This window comes from Sceloporus undulatus, chromosome 2 (genome assembly GCF_019175285.1).
Source record: "Sceloporus undulatus isolate JIND9_A2432 ecotype Alabama chromosome 2, SceUnd_v1.1, whole genome shotgun sequence".
NCBI lineage: Eukaryota > Metazoa > Chordata > Lepidosauria > Squamata > Phrynosomatidae > Sceloporus > Sceloporus undulatus.
This window is the reverse complement of record NC_056523.1, coordinates 166,595,952-166,616,783: the sequence shown is the minus strand read 5'-3', so window position 1 is coordinate 166,616,783 and position 20,832 is coordinate 166,595,952. Positions and strand designations below refer to the sequence as shown.

Here is a 20,832-nt window from a genome sequence, read left to right as displayed (position 1 = left end):
CAGCTGAATATTCAGAAATAAATGATCATTTCCTCTAAACTGGACTCTTAAGAAGGAACAGTTTGGTGATACAACAGTAAAATGAGTGGATATATGCAGTTCAAGATTTCGGAAGTACAGCTGTGCATGTTTGCAAATTTGGCTGTGTTGCTGCACAATGCTACTGTTCAGCAAGGGCTATACATAACTCTCCACATGATGATTTATGCTATAAAAGGATAATTGGCCATTTTGGAGTCAAGGTTTTTTTGGTTGGTTGGTTTAAAGGTTGTATAATAGCAATTGAATAACCGCACACATTAGTTGGTTAGTATCTAGTTCAAATATCTAAAAGGCAAAAATGTGACCACTTTGAACTGGAAGAGAAAATGGAATGATGTTTTATGGGATAAATCACACATGACAGTAGTCTATAGATTCTTCACGTGTGAGTACCAGCACCTCTACATGGATGTGGAATACCATTCGCACAGGCATAGCTCAATAACCTACTGAACCAGTTGCACTAACTTCCTACTTGTTCTGCAGCATTCAAACTTCCAGTTGACTATATAGTTGCCCCTCAGTTTTCGTGGGGGATCTGTTCCCGAACCCCCCATGTGAAAACAAACTTGTCTATATTCAAGCCGCATTGGCTTGAATGGCGGTGGGCACCTGCAGGCACACGCCGTGGGGGCATGCTCCATTTTGTCCTCTGTTTGCCGTTCGCAAACAGGCAAGGGGTGCAACTGTACAGTATTTCTGCACAACTTGGCAATGAAAAACAGGTTTGCAAAGTATAACTGAAGTCCAGATGACTCAGTAAAATAAAATGCACTGAACCCATTTTTCAAGCAAAACTTTTAATCACAGAGTAAACAATAGTATAAAATGATAATAACTCAGGGAATTTTCAAAGTCCTGGTCATGACAACACTGCCACCTTCCATATGCCCCTGCAGTACCTTTAAGTAAAAAAAGAAAAGAAAAAAAGGGCCAAGTCCATATGGGGTAGCCTCTCCATTCCAGTGAGAATAAACCACAAGGCTCTGTAGTAAGCGTAGCACACCTCCTTCTCTTCTGAAAATGCATGGGCATGTTTGCAACTTGCTCCAAAGGAAAGGTCAGCAACACACAACAGATTCCCCGTGTCTATTATCCTAGCCCACAAACATCCACCTCTTTCTGGAATTCCTATGTGACTTCAAATCCATAGAATGTGTAGGGAAAGCAGGTGATTTTAAGAGATCAAAGTGAAGACTTCGGAGATGCTACCCCAGTACCCACATCCCGAAAATAATGAATGCCAGCTCTCTCTTCCCCATCCAAACAAGACAAAATTTTGGCTTTTGGATGCCATGCACTACTAAGCAAATTCTTCACCTGTCTCTTTCTACCACAGTTGCAAGCTTGCTATGGTTAGCTGTAGAACAGCCCACACCCTTAGGGGTTCAACTTTGATCATGGCTTCCAGGAGCATAGAGCAGATCAAAGTATACTACACAGTCATAAAATCCTGGAGTGCAATGAAATGGTAGGCAGAACCATGCGAAAAGTCAGAGCCCCAGTCGAAATACTTCCCCTCTAAATTTGAGTTGATCTTAGCAACAAGCCTTCCTCCTTCTCATCCCAATCAATCTCTCTCACACAGACACAGACCAAAGACAGAAACACAAACACCCCAACAAACATGAGATACTATTAAATACAAAATGGCTTATTCGCTTTAAAAAGTGAAACCAGAAATTGCTGTTGCACAGGTAATCAGCTTGATCTCTTCTGTTTGCACTGTCCCTCTTTCCGATTTGCTGGAGGAATTGAGAGTGAAGGCACAGCTTGATTAAAGATTTCTTGGGAAAGTGGAGCATGACATATTCAGACGTTTGAATGCAAGTCTATTTTTTTTCTGACAGCCTCTCAGTCCCATAACCTTACTCCTCTTCTACCCATTGGTCACTGGTTACATGACCATTAATCCGATTGTTGTCATTGCTTGAAGGGCTAAAGATTCCTTTTCTATTATTTGAAGTCATGTCTTCTTCTTCAGAGCTACTCTCGACATCACTGCGCTCATCTTTTGATACCTAACAGAAAGAAGAAGGGTGAGTCTATTGCAATTAAAAGCATTTCTTAATTCATTAAGTATCACGTGCAGTGTAGCATGCGCAAATGCTAGATGTAGCTTTTGTTTAAGATGCATTGTTTTCAAATTCAGGTAAGAAACATAAGAAAAGCAAAGTGGGGAAGGGGGGACAGAATATGGAAAAGGACAAGAAGAATAGCTTCAGGAAACCTGCACAGCTACATATGAAAGCTCTCTTTTGAAATGCAGGTTTCTACCAAGACTGGAAAAAACTATGCTGCTGGATTCTCTATATAAGATATGTACTCTTTTTAAATCCTGAGGAATAAAGAGAAAATAGTATTAACCATGCATTTCCATTCACCAATGGAATTGATTTTTATTTATGAGAGAATGGAAAAGGAACTTTTCCAAGCCTCCCCAACTGATCTTAAAAGAAACTCAGTATCTTGGAAAGTATGTTTCTGATGGTACTTTAGGTATCCTAAGAAAGTGTATAGGTTTAAAGAGAATATCAGAACTTTGAAATAAACCTGGAAACATAGAGTGGGCCCTTGGTATCTGCTGGGGTTTGGTCCCATAACCCTCCATGGATACTAAAATCTGTGGATGCTCAGGTCCCATTATACACAGTGGAGTAGTAAAATGATGTCCCTGTATAAAATGGCAAAATCAAGCTTTATTTTTTTGGACTTTTTGGAGGGGGCAGAGGAGCAATATTTTCAAGTTCTGGATGGCTTTGGATGCAGAATCCATGGATACACAAGGCCAACTGTGCTAGTAAATAACACAACTGAAACGGCAAAACAGGGCGCTTGCTCCAGAAAACTAGCTCACAAGAACTTCCACAGCAGCCAGCCATATGAAATGTACAGAAGTAGTCTAACCATATCTTTTTTTAGCAGATACAGGATAGACCTCATCGTCATGGACCAAATGAGTGCTAGAATGACAGTCTCCTACTAATCCTACCAAACACAGTCACCTTTGACCACAGTCTCTTCTGTTATCCCACAGATCTATCCTAAAAATTCTAGACAAAAAAAGTAAATATCAGGGATGAAGGGAGACTACTAGGATGCTTACTTCCTGTTTTATAAGCTACTCTTTCCTGGACCCAGTGAATTATCAATATAGAAAGCCCCTCGCTATTCTGTGAGGAGAGTGCACAATGGGCTGGACCCTTATCGCTGAAGCAATAGTACTGTTTTTTCCCCTCTCCCCCCCCCCCCCAAGCACAGTGAAGGAGGTCCCTTGTTCCTACAGGGCACAATTTATGACACAACTCCCTGCTAGACATATGGTTGCAAATAAGCTCTGCTTGATAAATGGTTCTCTATCTTTGGCATATTCTATTCCATGCACCCAAAAATATTCTAGGTGAGGAATGGGTAAAGGTAATTATCCTGACTCCTACAACTCTTTCCCATCAATGTCAGCATTACAGAATAGTCACTGCTGTAAGCAAGGGACCTGGGGACCAACCTTACTGCAAGGAGGTAAGACATAAAGGTGATGGGAAGGGATTTGCCTAGAATACATGTTAGCTCCTCAGGGACTAGAGCGCTGCTGGCAGAAACATCAGCACTGTGAAGACACACCCAACTAAAGGTGGTGGCAGGTTTAGGTGTGCAACGCCGGTACCCTGGTGAGATCAAACTCTTCTACCCAAAAAGGCTCAGAAGCTGAATGTAAAGTTCAAAAAAGGGGGAAGTTTAATTTAAAGAACAAAAATAGTTTTTTTTTCTCCCCACCTCTAAATAACTTGAAATAAAAGATACTTTACAGACTTTCAGCAATCTTCAGGGTGTCATCTTTCTGGGTCTGATCTTGGTTTGATCTCCTCTTTCAATGGACCTGGTGCAGGGTCATTCAGCTCCTGATCTCTTTGTCTTCTTTGATGCTGGTAACTAATTTGCCTAACTTGTTTTTGGTAACTAAATCGGCTAACGTGTAAGAAATGCCCTTTCCGGCTGTCTGGGCCTGTTTGCCACCAAAAGACAGCTCTCTGCCTGCTCACAGCAAAGACTGCTCCAAACTAAAGCCTCAAGCTACAACAGAGCATACTGGGAAAGGGCAAACCAAACCTGGAAAAATGCAGGGGATCCTACAGCTCCTCCCACAACTAATACAATGAATTTTCCTACACTAAAATATTCTATGGCCTGAACCAACACAAAAGAAAATGCAGGTGGAGATTCAAATAGTCCTGGCAGGACATCACAAGCGTTTATCTGACAAGACACGCCTTGAGAACTTATTAGATTCTTACGGAGTGGCAATCAATGTAGCAAAGAACTCGTTCTGTGCTGCACAAATTGCATCTGCAGAGTCTCATCCAGCAGAGCTGTTCAGGGTGGTTAAAGAGCTAACTCAGCTGCCTCCCACCCAGAACCCTTTACTAGAACCAACTAAGGCCTGCTGTGATGCTTTCAACGACTTTTTTTGCAGATAAAATCTCTCAGATAAGGGCTGATCTTGATGCCTGCTTTACAACAGAACTGATAAGAGTGATATCCAGTGACTCCGTGGACAGAATTAAACTGGATCATTTTGAGTTTGTAAATACCGATGACGTGGACAAGTTCCTTGGAAGTGTAAAGAAGACGACATGCTTTCTCGATCTGTGCCCATCTTGGCTGACCGTTCAGGGAGGAGATGCAATAAAAATGTCATTACAACTTATAATAAATGCATCTCTTTGGGAGGGGATATTTCCATCCACACTAAAACAAGCGATAGTGAAACCGCTATTGAAAAAGCCCTCCCTAGATCCCCTGTTAAGATCAACTACAGACTGGTCTTCCTTTTGCCATTTTTGGGCAAGGTGATCGAGAGGGCAGATAAACTCCCAACTCCAGGTTGTCTTGGACGAAGTCGATTATCTGGACCCATTTCAAATTGGCTTCAGAGCGGGATACGGAGTTGAGACGGCCATGGTCGCCTTGATCTCCGTCTGAGCATAGACAGGAGAAGTGTGACCCTATTGGTGCTCTTGGACATCATAATAGCATAACTTGATCGATGTTTTGTTGTTGTTGTGATGTAATTTTATACAATTTGATGTTTTTAGTATATGTATTTTAGATATGATTGCCATTGTATGGAGATTTTCTGATTGTAATCCTGCTTACAATCAAATAAAACTTATTATTATTATTATTATTATTATTATTATTATTATTATTTAGTTGCAATGACAACAGTGTGTTTTATTTTTCTTAAGGCAGCCCAGGAACAAAGGATTACCTGCTGAAATGTCTGAGGCCCCATTTCCACTGGGCTATAAAGCGAATCAAAAATCAGATTACAGGGATATCATTCCCATTTGAACTCGCGTTTGATCCTTGTTTAAGGAAAATCGTTCCCATTTGAATTCACATTCGATACTACTTTGATAGATTTCTCCAGCGAAAACCCGAATTAGTGGTGGATAACCCAGGTTTATCTTGACTGCATTTTTCCAGTGGTTCTTTTTGCAGCTGCCGTGTCGGATACGGGGCAAACTAATGGGAATAACAGGGTGTCCAAATCAGTATTTTAGGAGGGGAAGAGCAATGTTCAAGGGGCTGTCCCAGGGATGTCACCCGCTTTGTTCTCTTTCCTGCATTCCCGGCGCCATTTTCCCCTGTTCATGTAGCCTTTCCCCCGGTGGAGTGGGAAGCAAGGCAAGGCGATCACGTGTGTAGACAAATTAATTTTTTTTAAAAAAAAGTTAAGCTTTCAAGTTGCCTAGGTGCTCTGCTGGGTGTCCAAACATTGTAAATGGCTCCATTGGTCTCCAAAAGCAGTAAGCACATGATGCCCCCCGCCAACCCCCCTGTTCCACATAGATTGATGTGTAAGGAGACCCACTGCACACCCTTTTTATAACTATTATTTCGTTTTTTTCCTTTTTCTGTTTTTGCTGAGCACCTAAGCGCCTCAGTGCTCCAGCGTCTGGGTAGCAATCACAATGACGCCTAGCTGCTCAAGCGCTCAGGTGCTTCAGCGATCCATTGACCATACACACACACCAAAAAAAAAAAAAAAAAAAAAAAAAAACTGATTTGAATGACGCAAATGGGAACGGAGAACAAAAATAGCCCGGGTCAAAATGCATCGAAGCAACTGATGTCACTGTGACGTCTAATTACCTAAGTGCTTGATTGTCAGCTTAAAAAAGTAAAAACCGGTTACAGACAGGCAATGGGAATGGGGAACAAAAAAGTCAGTGTCAAAATACAACGGAGAAATATCAATGGGAATGAGAACATGGGTCAAGAAAAACTGAGTCCGTTTGCTCCCTTTTGTAATGGGAACGATGGACGTGATTCGAATACAACTCGGGAACTCGCTCTGAGTCTGAATCACAGCAAGATTCATCGCTTTATAGCTCAGTGGGAATGGGGCCTGAATTACAGCACATGTTCAATTTTGTTATATGAACAAATCAAATTACTGTGAAGTACCATATTTCCCGGCCTATAAGACGACCGGGCGTATTAGACGACCCCCAACTTTTTAAATAAAAATCTAGGGTTTAGCCTATACTCACCGTATAAGGCTACCCTCCTCCTGAGTAGCACGGCAGCTGGCCGTGCACGCGCGCGCTGGCTTCTTAGGGGCCTTCGGAGGCCCCTTAGAAGCTGGCACGAGGCTGCCGGCTTCCCAGGCCTCCGGAGGCCTGAGAGGCCGGCAGCCCCAGAGCACGCACACCGGCTTCTTGAGGGGCCTCCGAAGGCCCCTTAGAAGCCGGCGCAAGGCTTCTGGCCTCCCAGGCCTCCGGAGGCCTGAGAGGCCAGCGTCCCAAGAGCGCGTGCGCCCAACCAACCAAGGGGCTGCCGGGCTCAACCCGGCGTACAAGACGACCCCCAACTTTTGACCCAATTTTATTGGGTCAAAATGTCGTCTTGTACGCCGGAAAATATGGTAAGTTAAGGAACAAAAGAAATTGAAATGGTCAAGCCAACAGGTTTGCACCCTCCTACAGAAAGGCTACTTCTTCCATTTAGTCATTGCAACTGTGGTTTATGTAAGTTGACATTTTAGACTGATAATAAGTTTTGTTCCATTTTTATATACAGTGGGTCCTTGGTATCCACTGAGGTTTGGTTCAAGGATCCACCTGGATACCATAATCTAGGGATGCCCAAGTCCCATTGGATACAATGGCATAGCAAAATGGTAACCCTTAAATGAAAAGACAAAAGCAAGGTTTGCTGTTTGGAATTTATATATTTTTTGGAATATTTTCAAGCCGTGGATGCTTAAATCCATGGATTAAAAAATTCATGGCTATGGAGAGCCAAGAGTAATAATAATAATAATAATAATAATAATAATAATAATAATAATTTGTTTTACTTATATACCGCTATTCCAAAGATCATAGTGGTGAACAGCAAGTAAGCTAATTAGCAAGTAAGCTAATTTGTCCCCAACAGTCTGGGTACTCATTTTAGCGACCTCGGAAGGATGCAAGCCTGAGTCGAGCTTGGGCCCTTTTGCTGATCTTGAACTCACAACCTTGTGGTTTCGAGTGAATGGCTGCAGTACAGGCATTTAACCACCGCGCCACCAGGGCTCCTTAACCACTGCGCCACCAGAAAGAAAAATAAGGACATGGTCATTCATTTCACTGTGAGAGACAAATCCTTGGTGATGTAATGCCATGCAGTTCAGGCTGCAGTACTCCTGAAGACATATGCAAAAACAGCTTGTCCTGCAAATTTTTGAGTTATGTCGAACTCTCTTGCACAGAAAAGAATTCTGTAAAACTCAAAAGCTACAACTACACTAATAAAATTAGATTAAAAAAAAACCAAACACACTCTTTAGTTACAGCTTGCATGGAGTACCACAAGGTGGCAATCTGTTACTGCTAGCTCAAGAGTGCAGGCATTAAGTGTTATTAGCACACAAGGCTGGAGTGCTCAAGCTATTAACAACTATCTACTGATTTTACATTACTGTTACTGTGCCTGCAAAGAGTGAACTCTACACCAATGAGCCTAAAATGAGTAAACACTGGTTTGCTTAATCCTCAGGCTATTTCCTATGTGGATAATATCAGCAAGGTGTGCTTGGACTAGCCTCATCCCTCTCAGCAGGGCACGTGGACTTTGAACAGCCCTAGCAAGGCACACAGAAAGAATGGCAGGGCTACTGCCAGTGACAAGTTAATGATTGCTAGGGTCAACTACAGATACCTACTTCTCAAAGCTGCCAATATCCTATTCCTGAGATTTCTTGTATTATAACGATCACCAGTTATGTAAGACTATCATAAAACAAATTGTGGCAGTTACAACTCACAAAATATGCTCTGCTGAGGCTCTTCCTGACTTGGGCACTATGAATACTACTCAGCAGAGCTTTAAATTTCCACACTGCAGATGCAAAGTGAGATGTTAACCTTTTAACACCCTAGTGACCTTGATACATATTCTTAAGTAATATCCATATGGGGCCTCCCTTGCTCTAACAGCATTAGGGGAAACCTGGCTTTATGATCCTTAACTCCAGCTGGACTCTCAGCAGGATAACCTGCAACATCTGCTCAATAGAAACCTGCCAGAGTCATTCTAACAATGTTCCAGAGTCAAGTAAAGACAGTCTCATTTTGGTAAGTGAAGAATTAACTAGGCTTTCAAAGTTGATTATGTTGTTCATTTAAACAAAAATGAATTGTTGCGTGGTTTAGGAGTGATTTTTATGCATCTGATGCCATCCAGTATTCTTAGTTTTCTATACTACTTTTATTTTTATTTCCTAAGGAAGGGAGATGCACTAAAACTACCAACAAGGTGATCACAATACTGTTTTTATAGAGATGAAAATCAGGCTGAAAGATTATAGCCTCCTAAGTTAATACAGATTCTTTGGCCTCTTAGGAGCAACTTTCAGATAAAGCAACAGCACTCTCAAAGAAATCTTTGACATACAGCTGGTTGAAAGTTGGATCATGGCAATGTTACAACTTCCAAATTCAAGACAATGACAATTCCCCTTCCCTTCATAGGTGGTGGTGGCAGCGGCAGCAGCAGAAATTGCACTTACATCTAAGACATGGAAGAGATCCAGCTTCAGTGTGGCACAGAGAAAAGGGATGAGAAAGAATGAAGAATACAGAGGACAGTATCTGCCTAGGCCACCTGATCAGGAGAGAAAAGCATGGAAAGGAGAGATGCAGACTTGCTGCAAAATACTCCAACTGGGAAATCAGTTGTAGCCACTCAGAACATAAATGATGTAAATATACACAATAAAGATCTGAAGTTAAAAGCATGAAATAAAAAGGAAGAAACAGAAAAGAAGCAGGCATCCAAAACACAAATCAGAGAACTTGAACAGGAAGAAAGAAAACCCATTACCAATAAAAATGCTACACACACACACATCAACAGAACTGATAATTTTTGTAAATATATTTTCAAAAAGATTAATATTAATTTAGTTCACATCCCACCTTTCCAGAGTGTTCCAATCTCCACTAAGCAGGACTGTGACAATATGCAATTAAGAAGCTTGAAAATCTCCAGCATTTGCTTCCCGAACACACTTTTTAAAAAAATTGCCACTGAAATGGTGGGTATGGAAATATGTAGTAATCCAAAACATGGAGTAAAAATGATGATTTCCCATTAGCAGGATGGTTTCAATACACAGTTAGCCTTTACAACTTTGTGTCACTCCTATGACTAGCAGAAAATAATGTGTATGCATGAGCAGCCTTAAAGGTTGATTCCATAAGCTATATAAGTATAGTGTTATGTAACTCTTAAGCCCAGTTCCCATATAAACAAACCACCCCAATTAAGTACAGTGAGGTAGAACAGATTGTCTGGCAAATTTATACACAGGTGCCAGATTCCTGAGCACTTGTTACTTCAGTTAAATATAAGTCTCACATTCTCTTGTGTAGAGAACACTAGATTTGTGACATGTTATGGTATAACCCACTGGGTAACTTTAGGCAAAATTACCATTCAGTCTATATGGCACTGTTTTAGTTTTTAGAATTTAAACAATGTGAGAATAGGATTTGAACAGTTTGGCTAGTCCAGAGACAGTTTAAGATCACAGGCCCGTTACAGACGGGCCTAAAAGTGTGCGCTCCGCGCGTGCTAGGGTTAGAAAGGAGTGTCCTTTCTGGATGCTCCCAATCCTAGCACGTGCGGAGAGTGCACAAAATGGCGGCAGCCGTTCCACACGGCCGCCGCCATTACGTCACGACCGCGCCGCCTCCAAACGAGGTGGTGCAGATGTGATGTCCTTACACGGCGTAAGAAGGAGCTCTGAAATGGAGCTCCTTCTGGAGTTTGCGTCACTGGCGTAGCCCTCAGACGGCTGTGCCAGTGGCGCAGAGGAGAAAGGGGCCAAGCAGCCCCTTTCTCCTCCTGCCCACTACTGTGGGGTGTCCTTGGGGCTTGAAGCCCCAAGGACACCCCTTTCCAGCCTTTTGCCGCTTCCCCGCGGCCTGGAAAGCGGGGGATCGGGGCCTCGGAGGCTGCTGGTCTGGCAGCTGAGGCCCCGATACAGCGGGGAAAGGGGCGGGTGCAGGCCGCCCCAAACGGGCGGTTTGTAACCCACCAAAGGGAAGGTTGGGTAGAACTCATTAGTCAATAGATAGCATTTCAGTACGCTAAAACTCTTTCTCCCATTTTACCAGTCATTTAATTCAGCTTTCTCTGCCCTTCTCTGTTTTCCCTCCTCACCTAAAGCAGTGCAAGAAATCTTAAATTCTTTAACAGCATTACTTTTGTAACCAGGGAAAGTACATAAAAGATGTAAAACCGATTTTCCACAATATATACATTGTGGATGCAAAACCTCAATCTTGTTCATGCAAAGGTACATAGCACTATGCTCCAATTAAACCATAAGTTATTATTGCAGGCACCAATCCTCCTTTTCTGAGAGCTACTGGCACTTGTGCCACTATGCAGAAAATTTTAAAAAGCACGTCAGAAGCATTAAGGAAAAGGAAGCCAGCCAGTTGTACCTTTCCTCGTGCCAAGGCTTTGTAGGCAATGCGAATGATGAAATATGACCAGGAAATATGTAGAACTTGTAAGATTAAAAGCAATCCATTGAACAACCACCATGATGGATAAGGGCCAATGATTTCCCAACTTTCAAACAAGGTTGTATTCAATATCCTACGAGACAAAGAAAAGGAACTTATCATTAACTGCTCTCCCACAAGTCCTAATTTCTAGACTACAACAGACTGGATCATGGCAAACATTTTCCCATTCAGCTTTTTCTTTACAAAGTGCTAATGCCTCCAGTCTTTAAGACTGCAGCATGGGACTAGAAACCTCTAAGGAGTCACAGACCTCCCCGCTTTGAAAATTATTTTACACAATGGAAAAGCTCACACTTTCAATGCCCTCAGACGTTGAAAAACCACTCTGCTTTGGATGACTTATGACTAGAAAGCCATGCTCTGGCAAAGTTAGAAAAACTGTTTTCTTCCAAACTTAAGACAGCAGGAAAACTACTGTATCTCAAATTGGACTGAGAGAGACTTTAAAAAAAAGAGAGGGGAGGGAAATATTCAAGAGAAAGCCAATTAAATCAGAGGGCTTTTGCTGCTGGAGCCCCATGTGAGCATCTTGTCCTCCCACTAGTATTCATTAGACAAGTCTGCTTCTTGAGACTCAGAGAAGGAATCTTCCCACCTCTTAAAAGAAAAAAAGGTTTATACATGAACTAACAGTTTGTAACTTGAGAAGTGCAGTAACGATTACACAGTATACACACAGTAAAAACAGCAAAGCTGACTCCCAGTGCCATCTGAGATAAACAGGCTCTACCAGGAAAACAGGAGATTACAATAAAGACCAGTGGAAACTGCATTAAAGATTCACTTGGTCTCTTGGGACACAGCAAAGCTTGCTGAATGATATATCATCAGTATGTGCAGATTACCATGGTTTAATCATGAACAGAAGAGCCTGGGTAAGAGGATTTCTTCCTTGCAAACACTAGTGCGCCAGTGAAAAAAGCAAGATGCCATCTACCAGGATTTGTTACACTCAAATCCTTTTTTGCTTGGAGAAGAACCTCGTAATCATACCTAAATATTACTAAGCGGGTAGAAGGATGACATAAACTGACTGTTCAAAGGCAGATTTTCCTCTCAAAACTAGAATGCAGTCTATTATCAAAAAGAATCCTTTAACATATTTGGGGGGTCTTATAGTAAGAGGGGGGTTTTTTGTTTGTTTTTTGCACAGCCCCTCCATTCAAAATGCAAGGTATACTATGGACTTGAACTGATGAAACTGTCCTATACTTGGTCAAAGCATTAGACCACTGAACTCAGTATAGCCTACTGTACCCAGACTAGGAGCTCTCCAAGGTTTCAGACAGGTGTCTTTTCCAGACATACCCAGTGACACAGAGATTGAACCAGGGATCCTCTGCTCCAAAAGTATCTACTCTGCCATTAAGCACTACTGTGGAGCAGGAACTCTTGTGAGATCATCAATAAGATCAATTCTCTAGTAGACAAAAGGATAGATTTAACTTGAATTTGAGACACAGAATACAATTTCAAAATCCAAATATTTTAGCAGAAAAGTACCTAATGCTCTTGGCTTTATTTACAGACATAAAAGCAACTGCATCTCAAAAGCAAGTCAGAGCTAGATCACAGATGTTTCTATGAGCATATGGATTCTACACCCATTAGGAGTATCTGTTCCTTTACATACTAGTGCGGACCAACTCTTTTAAGATATTGTAGGAAAGACACTGATTTTCCCTTCAGTGAAGGGCATGAAGATTGAGATCAGTGTTAATTAAGCTCTATACCAAAGTTGCTCTGTCAAATTTGTTCCCCTGCGACAACCTTTGCTATCACTCCTAATGCTGGTTGTTGGCATCACAGCAACAATATCAGCATCAATATAACTTCTCAGCCAGGGCTGAGCCTCTTATTAGCACTGTAAAACTGTGAAAAGGAATCTGAAAGAGGTAAAGTCTCATCGGGCCTCTTGAAGAGGTACACTAAGCCTGAGATGCCCCATAAAACACTGAGGATAACGCATCTAGAATTTGTTTTGCAGAATAAGTATGTGGGGAAGAAGGGTAAGTAGGAATGGTTTATATAAACTAACACCCTTTTTAACCATTTTGCAGTGAAAAACCATTCCTATCTAACACATGATCAAGGACAGAGAAACATGAACCTATTGTGACAAAATATAATATGTAAATACCAAAAATGAAACTGACTGCTTCAGAACAGTAACTACCTACAAATAATATCTTCTATAAAATCATGTATGGGTGGGGATCTTAGCAGCAGCTTCACATGTCTGGTCTATTACAGTGAAAGATGCTGCTGTGTAATATTACATGTCATCATGAATGCAGAGACAGAGAATCATACTCCATCTTTTCTCTCATGGGACTGAAAAAAATCTGAAGAGGTATGAACTCCAACACAATGTCAACTTTAGGTATTTCGTCACTGTAAAAAAATATTACAACAATGGTAGAACCTGGATCTCTCCTACTGCTAGGTTCTATAAGGCTTACTGAACAGCCAGATCAGAAAATGTTAACCTTTTCTGGGGTAGCAAACACTTACAAATGTGTTATCTACCCCATTTCTGTCTCAGGGCATAACAGATTTTAAATCCCACAGAATCCTTTCCTTACTTACTCATCTATGTATCATGTACAGAGGGGACACTGTTCTTGATCATACTTACCAAACAGGATAGATCCCCAAACGGGTAACAATGAACACCACACAAAACAGTATGAAGGTGGCATCGCACAGTCGCTGATACTTGGCATAGTTGGCCAGTTTTGCCACCTAGGAAAAATGGAAAGCATTTTAAAAATCCAGCTGCCAATGCAAGTATCTCATCATTTAAGGAACAAACTATTCAGTCTGATTGTATTTTCTACTACACCTAGAGTACATGTAAGCAGGCACTAGATACTAAAGACAAAAGACGCAAAAATTGTCCTCAAGAAAACTACATGTGAGGTAAGAGGACTTTTGCGAAAGGAAAGGAAGAAAAATGCTCAAATCAGACATAAAATTTAAGTAATTTAATATGCCTCTTAAGTTTCCAACAGTAAAAAGGAAAAAAGGGTGAAATTAAGGTATGGAAGATGTACGTCTGGATAACTAATTGGATGAAATCTTTGGAAAACCTTTAATTTTGCACATGAATCTAGGTATTGTCACAGCATTGTCTCCTAATGAAGAAACAATATGAGCCCTAAGTGCAAGCATAAATGAACAAAACATATGCAACAGGCTAAGTGTATTTCTTGCACAGCTTGGAATGTTGCTTTTTAAAGGGAACTAGTTACTCTGACAACCCAATTGTAACTGAGGCCTGGTACATACCTTATTGATGGTCCGGAGCAGTGGCAGCGTTTTTTCCTCTGCATGGAAGCCACAGCTGCCAAACCGTGCAGCTTCCCTGAGGAGGAAAAAGAACCTGCAAAAAGCGGGTTCTTTTAAAGCCGTAGGGGCAGCGTAACTAGTGCGCCACTGGTGCACTGGTTACGTAAGCACCATGCAGCAACGTGCAGAAGCTGCACAGCACTTATGTAAAAATGGTGGTGCCCATGTATACAGGGCACCGCTATTGTTACGGCACCACACTGTACTAGGGTTAGGGACCATGCAGTTGCTGCACGGTCCCTTAACCCTAGTATGATACCAGCATGGCACTTTAGCTCCGTGTGTACCGCACCTCTAGTTGAGAAGGATGGTTTCCCAATCACGTGTTACTAATGCATTTTCATTATTATTGTACCACATAGGAAATTTATTTGTGGATCTGCCAAATGGCCAATTCAGATATGACAAAACACATTTAAAAAGCAATCCTTCCCTTAACAATGTCTTCTTAACCAGATGAACGCTGGGAACAGTAATTTATTATTCTCATGTGAACTGGATTATATCTTTAAATAACAGCAATCTGCCCCTCTCTCCCCCTACATTTTAGGGGGTGTTTGATCACACTCCGGGTGTCTTGGGAGGAGGAGAGAAACAGGAGGAGGAAATAAAATTACTTTCAGCAGCAGATAACTATTCACTCTTCCCCAAAGACTGGCATTTCATCTCTATCTCTATTTCTTCATCTCTAAACATCACAACCCAGTCCTTGCTTTTCAATAACCCAGTCCTTGCTTTTCAACCTATTTTTTAATCATACTCTAGATCGAACGTTCTTAACATTTGTAGAGTGCCGCTGACGAAGGACTCAACTGTTATTTGACAGAACACTTTACAAGAACTTTCTTTGTTCCTATAAAGAGGCAATGGATGCAGCAAAGAATTTTTTCTACTCTGCATCCATTGCGTCTGCGAAGTCGTGTCCAGCAGAGCTGTTCAGGGTGGTTAGGGAATTAACCCAAGTACCTGCCACCCAGAACCCGTTGTCAGAACCTACAGTAGCCTACTGTGATGCCTTAAACAACCACTTTGCAGATAAAATCTCTAGATAAGAGCTGGCTTAGACCCAAGCATTACAGAAGTAGCAAGAGAGGTATCCAGCTACTCCGCTTATGTTGTTAAACTGGATCAGTTCAAGTTGGTAAGTACTAATGACATGGACAAGCTCCCTGGTTGCGTGAGAAAAACGACTTCCTCTCTCAACCCTTGCCCATCATGGCTGGCCGTCCAGGGGGGAAGAATAATCAGGATGCTCATATGTTATATAATAAATTCATCCTTTAGGGAAGGCTATTTACCATCTTGTCTGAAAGAAGCAGTGGTCAAACTCCTTCTGAAAAGATCTTCCCTTGACCCCTTGGACAAAAGCAATTATAGGCCAGTTTTGCTTTTACCATTTTTAAGCAAGGTAATTGAGAGAGCAGTTGCTAATAAACTCCAAGCAGTCTTGGAAGAAGATCCACTTCAAACTGGGTTTAGGACAGGATTTGAAGCTGAGACTGCCATGGTCGCCTTAGTTGATGATCTCCGTCTGGGCATGGACAGGGGAAGTGTGATCCTGTTAGCGCTCTTGGACCTCTCAGTGGCCTTTGATACCATTGACCACGGTATCCTTCTGGAATGCTGAGAGAGTTAGGTAACGGGAGTATTGCGTTGCAGTGGTTCAGGTCCCATCTCTCGGGAAGGTTCCAGATGGTGATACTTGGGGACAGTTATTCGACCAAGACTGGGAGTCCCTCAAGGAGCGATTCTGTCCCCAATGCTGTATAACATTTACATGAAGCCACTGGGTGAGATCATCTGGAAACATGGGGCGGGGTGTTATCAGTACGCTGGTGACACCCAAATAGAATTCTCTCTGCCTCAGACTGCAGCAGTGACTAAGGATGGCATCTCTCCTCTTAATGAATGTCTTAAAGCGGTAATGGTCTGGATGAGGGAAAACCGACTAAAGCTGAATCCAGATAAGACGGAGGTACTTGCTACTGGAACCCCAAGTATGGAGATATGTTCACCGGTCCTAGACGGGGTCACACTTCCACTAAAGGACTGTGTTCGTAATTTGGGAGTGCTTCTGGACTCGTCCCTTCAGCTGACAGCTCAGATAGATGTGGTGGCCAGAAGCGGTTGTTATAATTTGGATACAAAAGAGACCACTAGTGGAAAGTGAATAGGACACAGGCAATTTTAAGACATTAACACTGAGTAGAAATAGATGTACTCACTTCTAATAAGATGTCTGATGCATCATGAACACAAAGCACCAGAGTTCCTACTCGCACCATCTTGTTCATGTAGGAAAACGTGATGAGCCCAACTGTAGCTAAGTGGTGGACAAACATGATCAGGAAATCCTGAAAAAGGGGAGGGAGAAAGCAGTGTGAAAGTGACTACAGAGATCAATTCACATACTTCAACAAAAAAGGTATCCAATTCAATCCAGATTTGGGAAACACTTAAATGGACATGCAAATTCCTCACTGGAACAAAGTTGAATTCTGCAGACAAAGATACTTTATTACTGAGTTGTGATCCAAAGATCAGCATGGAAACCATCATTTTATTATAAACCAAAAATGAAGCAATATTTTTGGTTTATAATAAAATTATGGTTTCCATGCTTCATATTGCTTCAACTTCTTCTCTTTCTCTCCCTCTCTTTTGCGAGTGTGTGCCTTTTTCTTTTTCAATAGCAAGTTCATAATGCTCAGTGACAGCAGAAACCCTCTGAAAAAACTATAGATTCATGCTCTGATGTGTTTCCAAAGACCATGTGATAATCAAAAGGGGAGGCACAGAATCTATTTATTAGTGCACCTTAATCCAAGGATGGCAGAAAGAGGCTGCAAACAGCAAAGGCATACACACAGAAGGAAACACCAAATCAAAGTTTAACATATTTCCCTTCTGGCTCGCAGCCTGCACACACATTCCAAAACTCCCTCCACCATTCATATGGTCACTCAAGTACCCTGGCCTTAGGCAACATCTTTCTTAAGGCCTTTGTACCTCTATGGCCATAGTTAACACTGAACTTATAACTTTATCATTTCGACAGCTATTTATACAGTCAGATTGTAAGGGTCCTTCGTGCCATTAGTTCACTCCAGACGTCTGAGGAAGTAAATCAAGTCTATCAAAGCTTCTGCTACAACTTCTTTCACACAGTCTCAAAGGTGCTACATGATCTCTTTGCATACTAAACCCAGGTGACACTGAGGAATATTGTACAACTTTGTTCCCAATGAAAATTAAATTTCATTTGGAAGAAGTCATGAAAAGGATGATTTCTCCTCAGAAACTAAATACAGTAATCCACTATGTAGCAGAGGCCTGCTACAGACAGCCAAAATAAAGCTGCTTCGAGTCACAGTGGAGGTATGGTGTTTCATGGCATGTGTCCCTAAAAGTCCAGAAGCACACCAAAGCCACCTCCAGTCCTTAGGCTGGAGCGTGGCTTTGGTGCACTTCTGGACTCTTAGGACGCATGCATCATTGAAACACCATACCTCCACTGTGACCTGAAGCAGCTTTATTTGGCTGTCTGTAACAAGCCAGAGTCTCCATGTGCTATGAGGCTGGATAGCATAACATTTCAGATTGCAGAAACTCCTCTGGTACAGTTAAGATAAAGGACATTTTTGTTTCACCAGGCCTCCCAGCTTGGGTGAGGAATCCACACACACATTGAGGAGCCTTTCTTTTAGTAACCAAGCATCATGATAGGCAGCTAATTCCTTTACAGGAAAGTAGCTTATTCATAATTCTCAAACGTTACCAATTACAAGAGATGAAAAGACAAAACCATAGCAAACAGAGACACAAGACTTGGAGGCCAGATCAGGGCCACCAACTCGCGCCCCCAATCTCGCCTTCCACGGCGCAAAAAGGAGCATCAAAAAGCTAGGCTGCAGCAGCTATGGCGTTCTTTCCAAGGCGCAAAAAGGCTCCTTACTATTTTATACATTAAGTAATCAGTTCTCTCTTAATACAATTATGGAGAGTACTAATATGGGCGTTTCAGTGGTAGTTTGAATTGTTATTAGTTTTACAGTTAATTTGTCACTTTGGGCAATACAAGAAGTGAAAGCAAAAGCTTCTTTAATCCACCCCCTGCAATTGCATGGGAGGAGGGGAAGTGTGCAAGCCACAAGCTTGCTCAAACATTTCCTATTGTACTAATCATGGATTATCATGCAGCTCAAATGCTACCAATGTCTGCAGCTTCAGTTCCCTATTTTTAAAAATCTTCTTTTAAAATTCAAGTTGTTTAGATGTTAAAAAGCGCATATTCATACTATGCAGTACCCTACATTTGGATTATCTCACTGAAAAGATGATCTCGACAAGTGGAGCTACATGTTTCCACGTGAGAACTTACCTAGTTCCTTGCTTCCAATTATCTATGAACACACAAACAAGAATCTAGAAAACATTCACAAAGATGGACTCTTTGTTCCCTCCTCTATTAGGAAAAAAAAGTTCATCCCACTACTGAGAACAGTCTTAATATAGGTACTGTATACATATACTTCACTCTCACCATGAGTCTTCCTTCGGAATAAACCTTCAAATCAAAGTACATCATCAAAGATACAAATCAGTCATTCTAGGTATGGATTTCTTCTCATTAGAAAGATGAAAGGGATGAGAACAAAAAATAAATAAATCAGATTTGTAAAACAAGGTTCTATCTTACCTTTCGCTTAATATCTGTAAACTGTGAAAACATAAGAGACCAGTAAAAGGCCAGTTCTGAAATAATAGTAGTAAAGGCCAGGTGTTATGCTGAAAAACATAAGAAAAAGTTTTGTTTATGAACTATCAAGCATCTATATTAAGACTTATAGGGACTAAACTTATAAGAACTGATCACCTTCCAAAACTGTAGTTAAAAGGAAGAAAAATCACACAAGGGGTTATCCTGTGCCTGCATAGTGCATCATCAGAATCTTCTATAGCTATGTGATAAGCGTTTGGCAGTAGCCACACCCACTGTCCAAGTGATCTATCAGCTCACTTTCTGCCTAAGCCTCAGTTCCATGGATAACAAAACATCAGCTCAGGACCTAAAAAGAGGCAAGACACAATGATGGGAGGTTGAGCAGGGTTGTGTGATTTCACATATGACCACTCCAAAAACTACAGTTACAGGTAAGCAACCTCCCCTTCTTCATGGTGCTGTGAATCACACAAATGGGAGAATAGCAACCACTAACTATAGGGGAGGGAGTTCATAAAAATAAATATAATAAAATTTTTTATTTATACCCCGCCCTTCCAAGGATCAGGGCGGCTTACATAGTAGTTAAAAACAGACACAATCCACAATAAAACAGAAAATGTAAAAGCGCAAATACATCAAAACAGCTAAAATAACAAAAAGCCCCATAGCCCAACCTCTTGGCCACGGAAAGAGGAGGGAGGCCCACAGGATATTTAATCGGGGAATGCCTGTTGAAACAGGAAGGTTTTTAAATCCTTCCTGAATTGGGCCAGGGGTAGATGAGCGGAGCTCAATGGGCAGCGTATTCCAAAGGGGGCAGCCGTGGAAAATGTCCCTCCGCACGGTGGAGGTTAACCAGCCCCAGGCACCTTCAGTAATTGCTGCCCAGACGTTCTGAGGGTGCGAGGCGGACAGGAGAAAAGCACAACCCTTCCTAACACAGCCTCCATCTGTGACCCTGAGTCCAGGATGGTGAGATACAAAAGTGAGCAGTCTAGGTTATGTGATAACTCTACAGATGACATGCAGAGGAATCCCATTCAGGAATGTAGTCGAGACTATAAATAATTCTAGCTAAAAGACTACTCACTTAGGCAGAGAAGGTGGCTTGCCTACTAGCTCATACGCCAGACAGATAGTTACTACAATCCATTTATAGAGATGCTGTGCCAACACATGGCATCCCTACTTATTATTTATTTTATTTATGGTACTTATACTCTGCCCTTCAGCTTGGGTCTCGGGGCCCAAAGGCTCCGTCACAGGTGCTAGGCCTGGGGACAGGGCTCAAGCCCTGGCCCTGGCTGACTGGGAGCTATACTCCACCCTCAAAGTCAAGCTGGGAAAAAGAAGAAGGAAAGAAGCAGCTAAGGAAAGAAGGCGGGGGAAGGAGAGAGAAGGAGGAGGGTGGGGGGGCAAGGGACTTGTCCCCAATGGTGATATGGCTGTGTCCGTGCCGCCACTGGGGACAATATGGGCTTGCCATCCACAGATGCTCAAATCCGCGGATGGCAAGTCTGCAGATAAGGAGGGCCCACTGTACTTTGAATGAAGCACGTTGACCCCAGATGTGTGGCTGACTTAAACAAAAAGAGGCAAAACCCCACACACATTTTGCAT

General features: G+C 41.9%; 1 protein-coding gene across 1 annotated transcript in view; it reads right to left on the bottom strand.

Moving 5' to 3' along the window:
* Positions 1-825: 825 nt before the first annotated feature.
* Positions 826-20,832, bottom strand: part of CERS5 (ceramide synthase 5) — a 52,701-nt gene continuing 32,694 nt past the window's right edge. The window contains 7 exon segments of the mRNA XM_042451513.1: positions 826-2,063; positions 11,049-11,205; positions 13,774-13,880; positions 16,712-16,840; positions 19,186-19,246; positions 19,248-19,274; positions 19,781-19,782. Coding sequence (XP_042307447.1) covers positions 1,911-2,063; positions 11,049-11,205; positions 13,774-13,880; positions 16,712-16,840; positions 19,186-19,246; positions 19,248-19,274; positions 19,781-19,782 — 636 coding nt within the window. The 3' untranslated portion in view covers positions 826-1,910.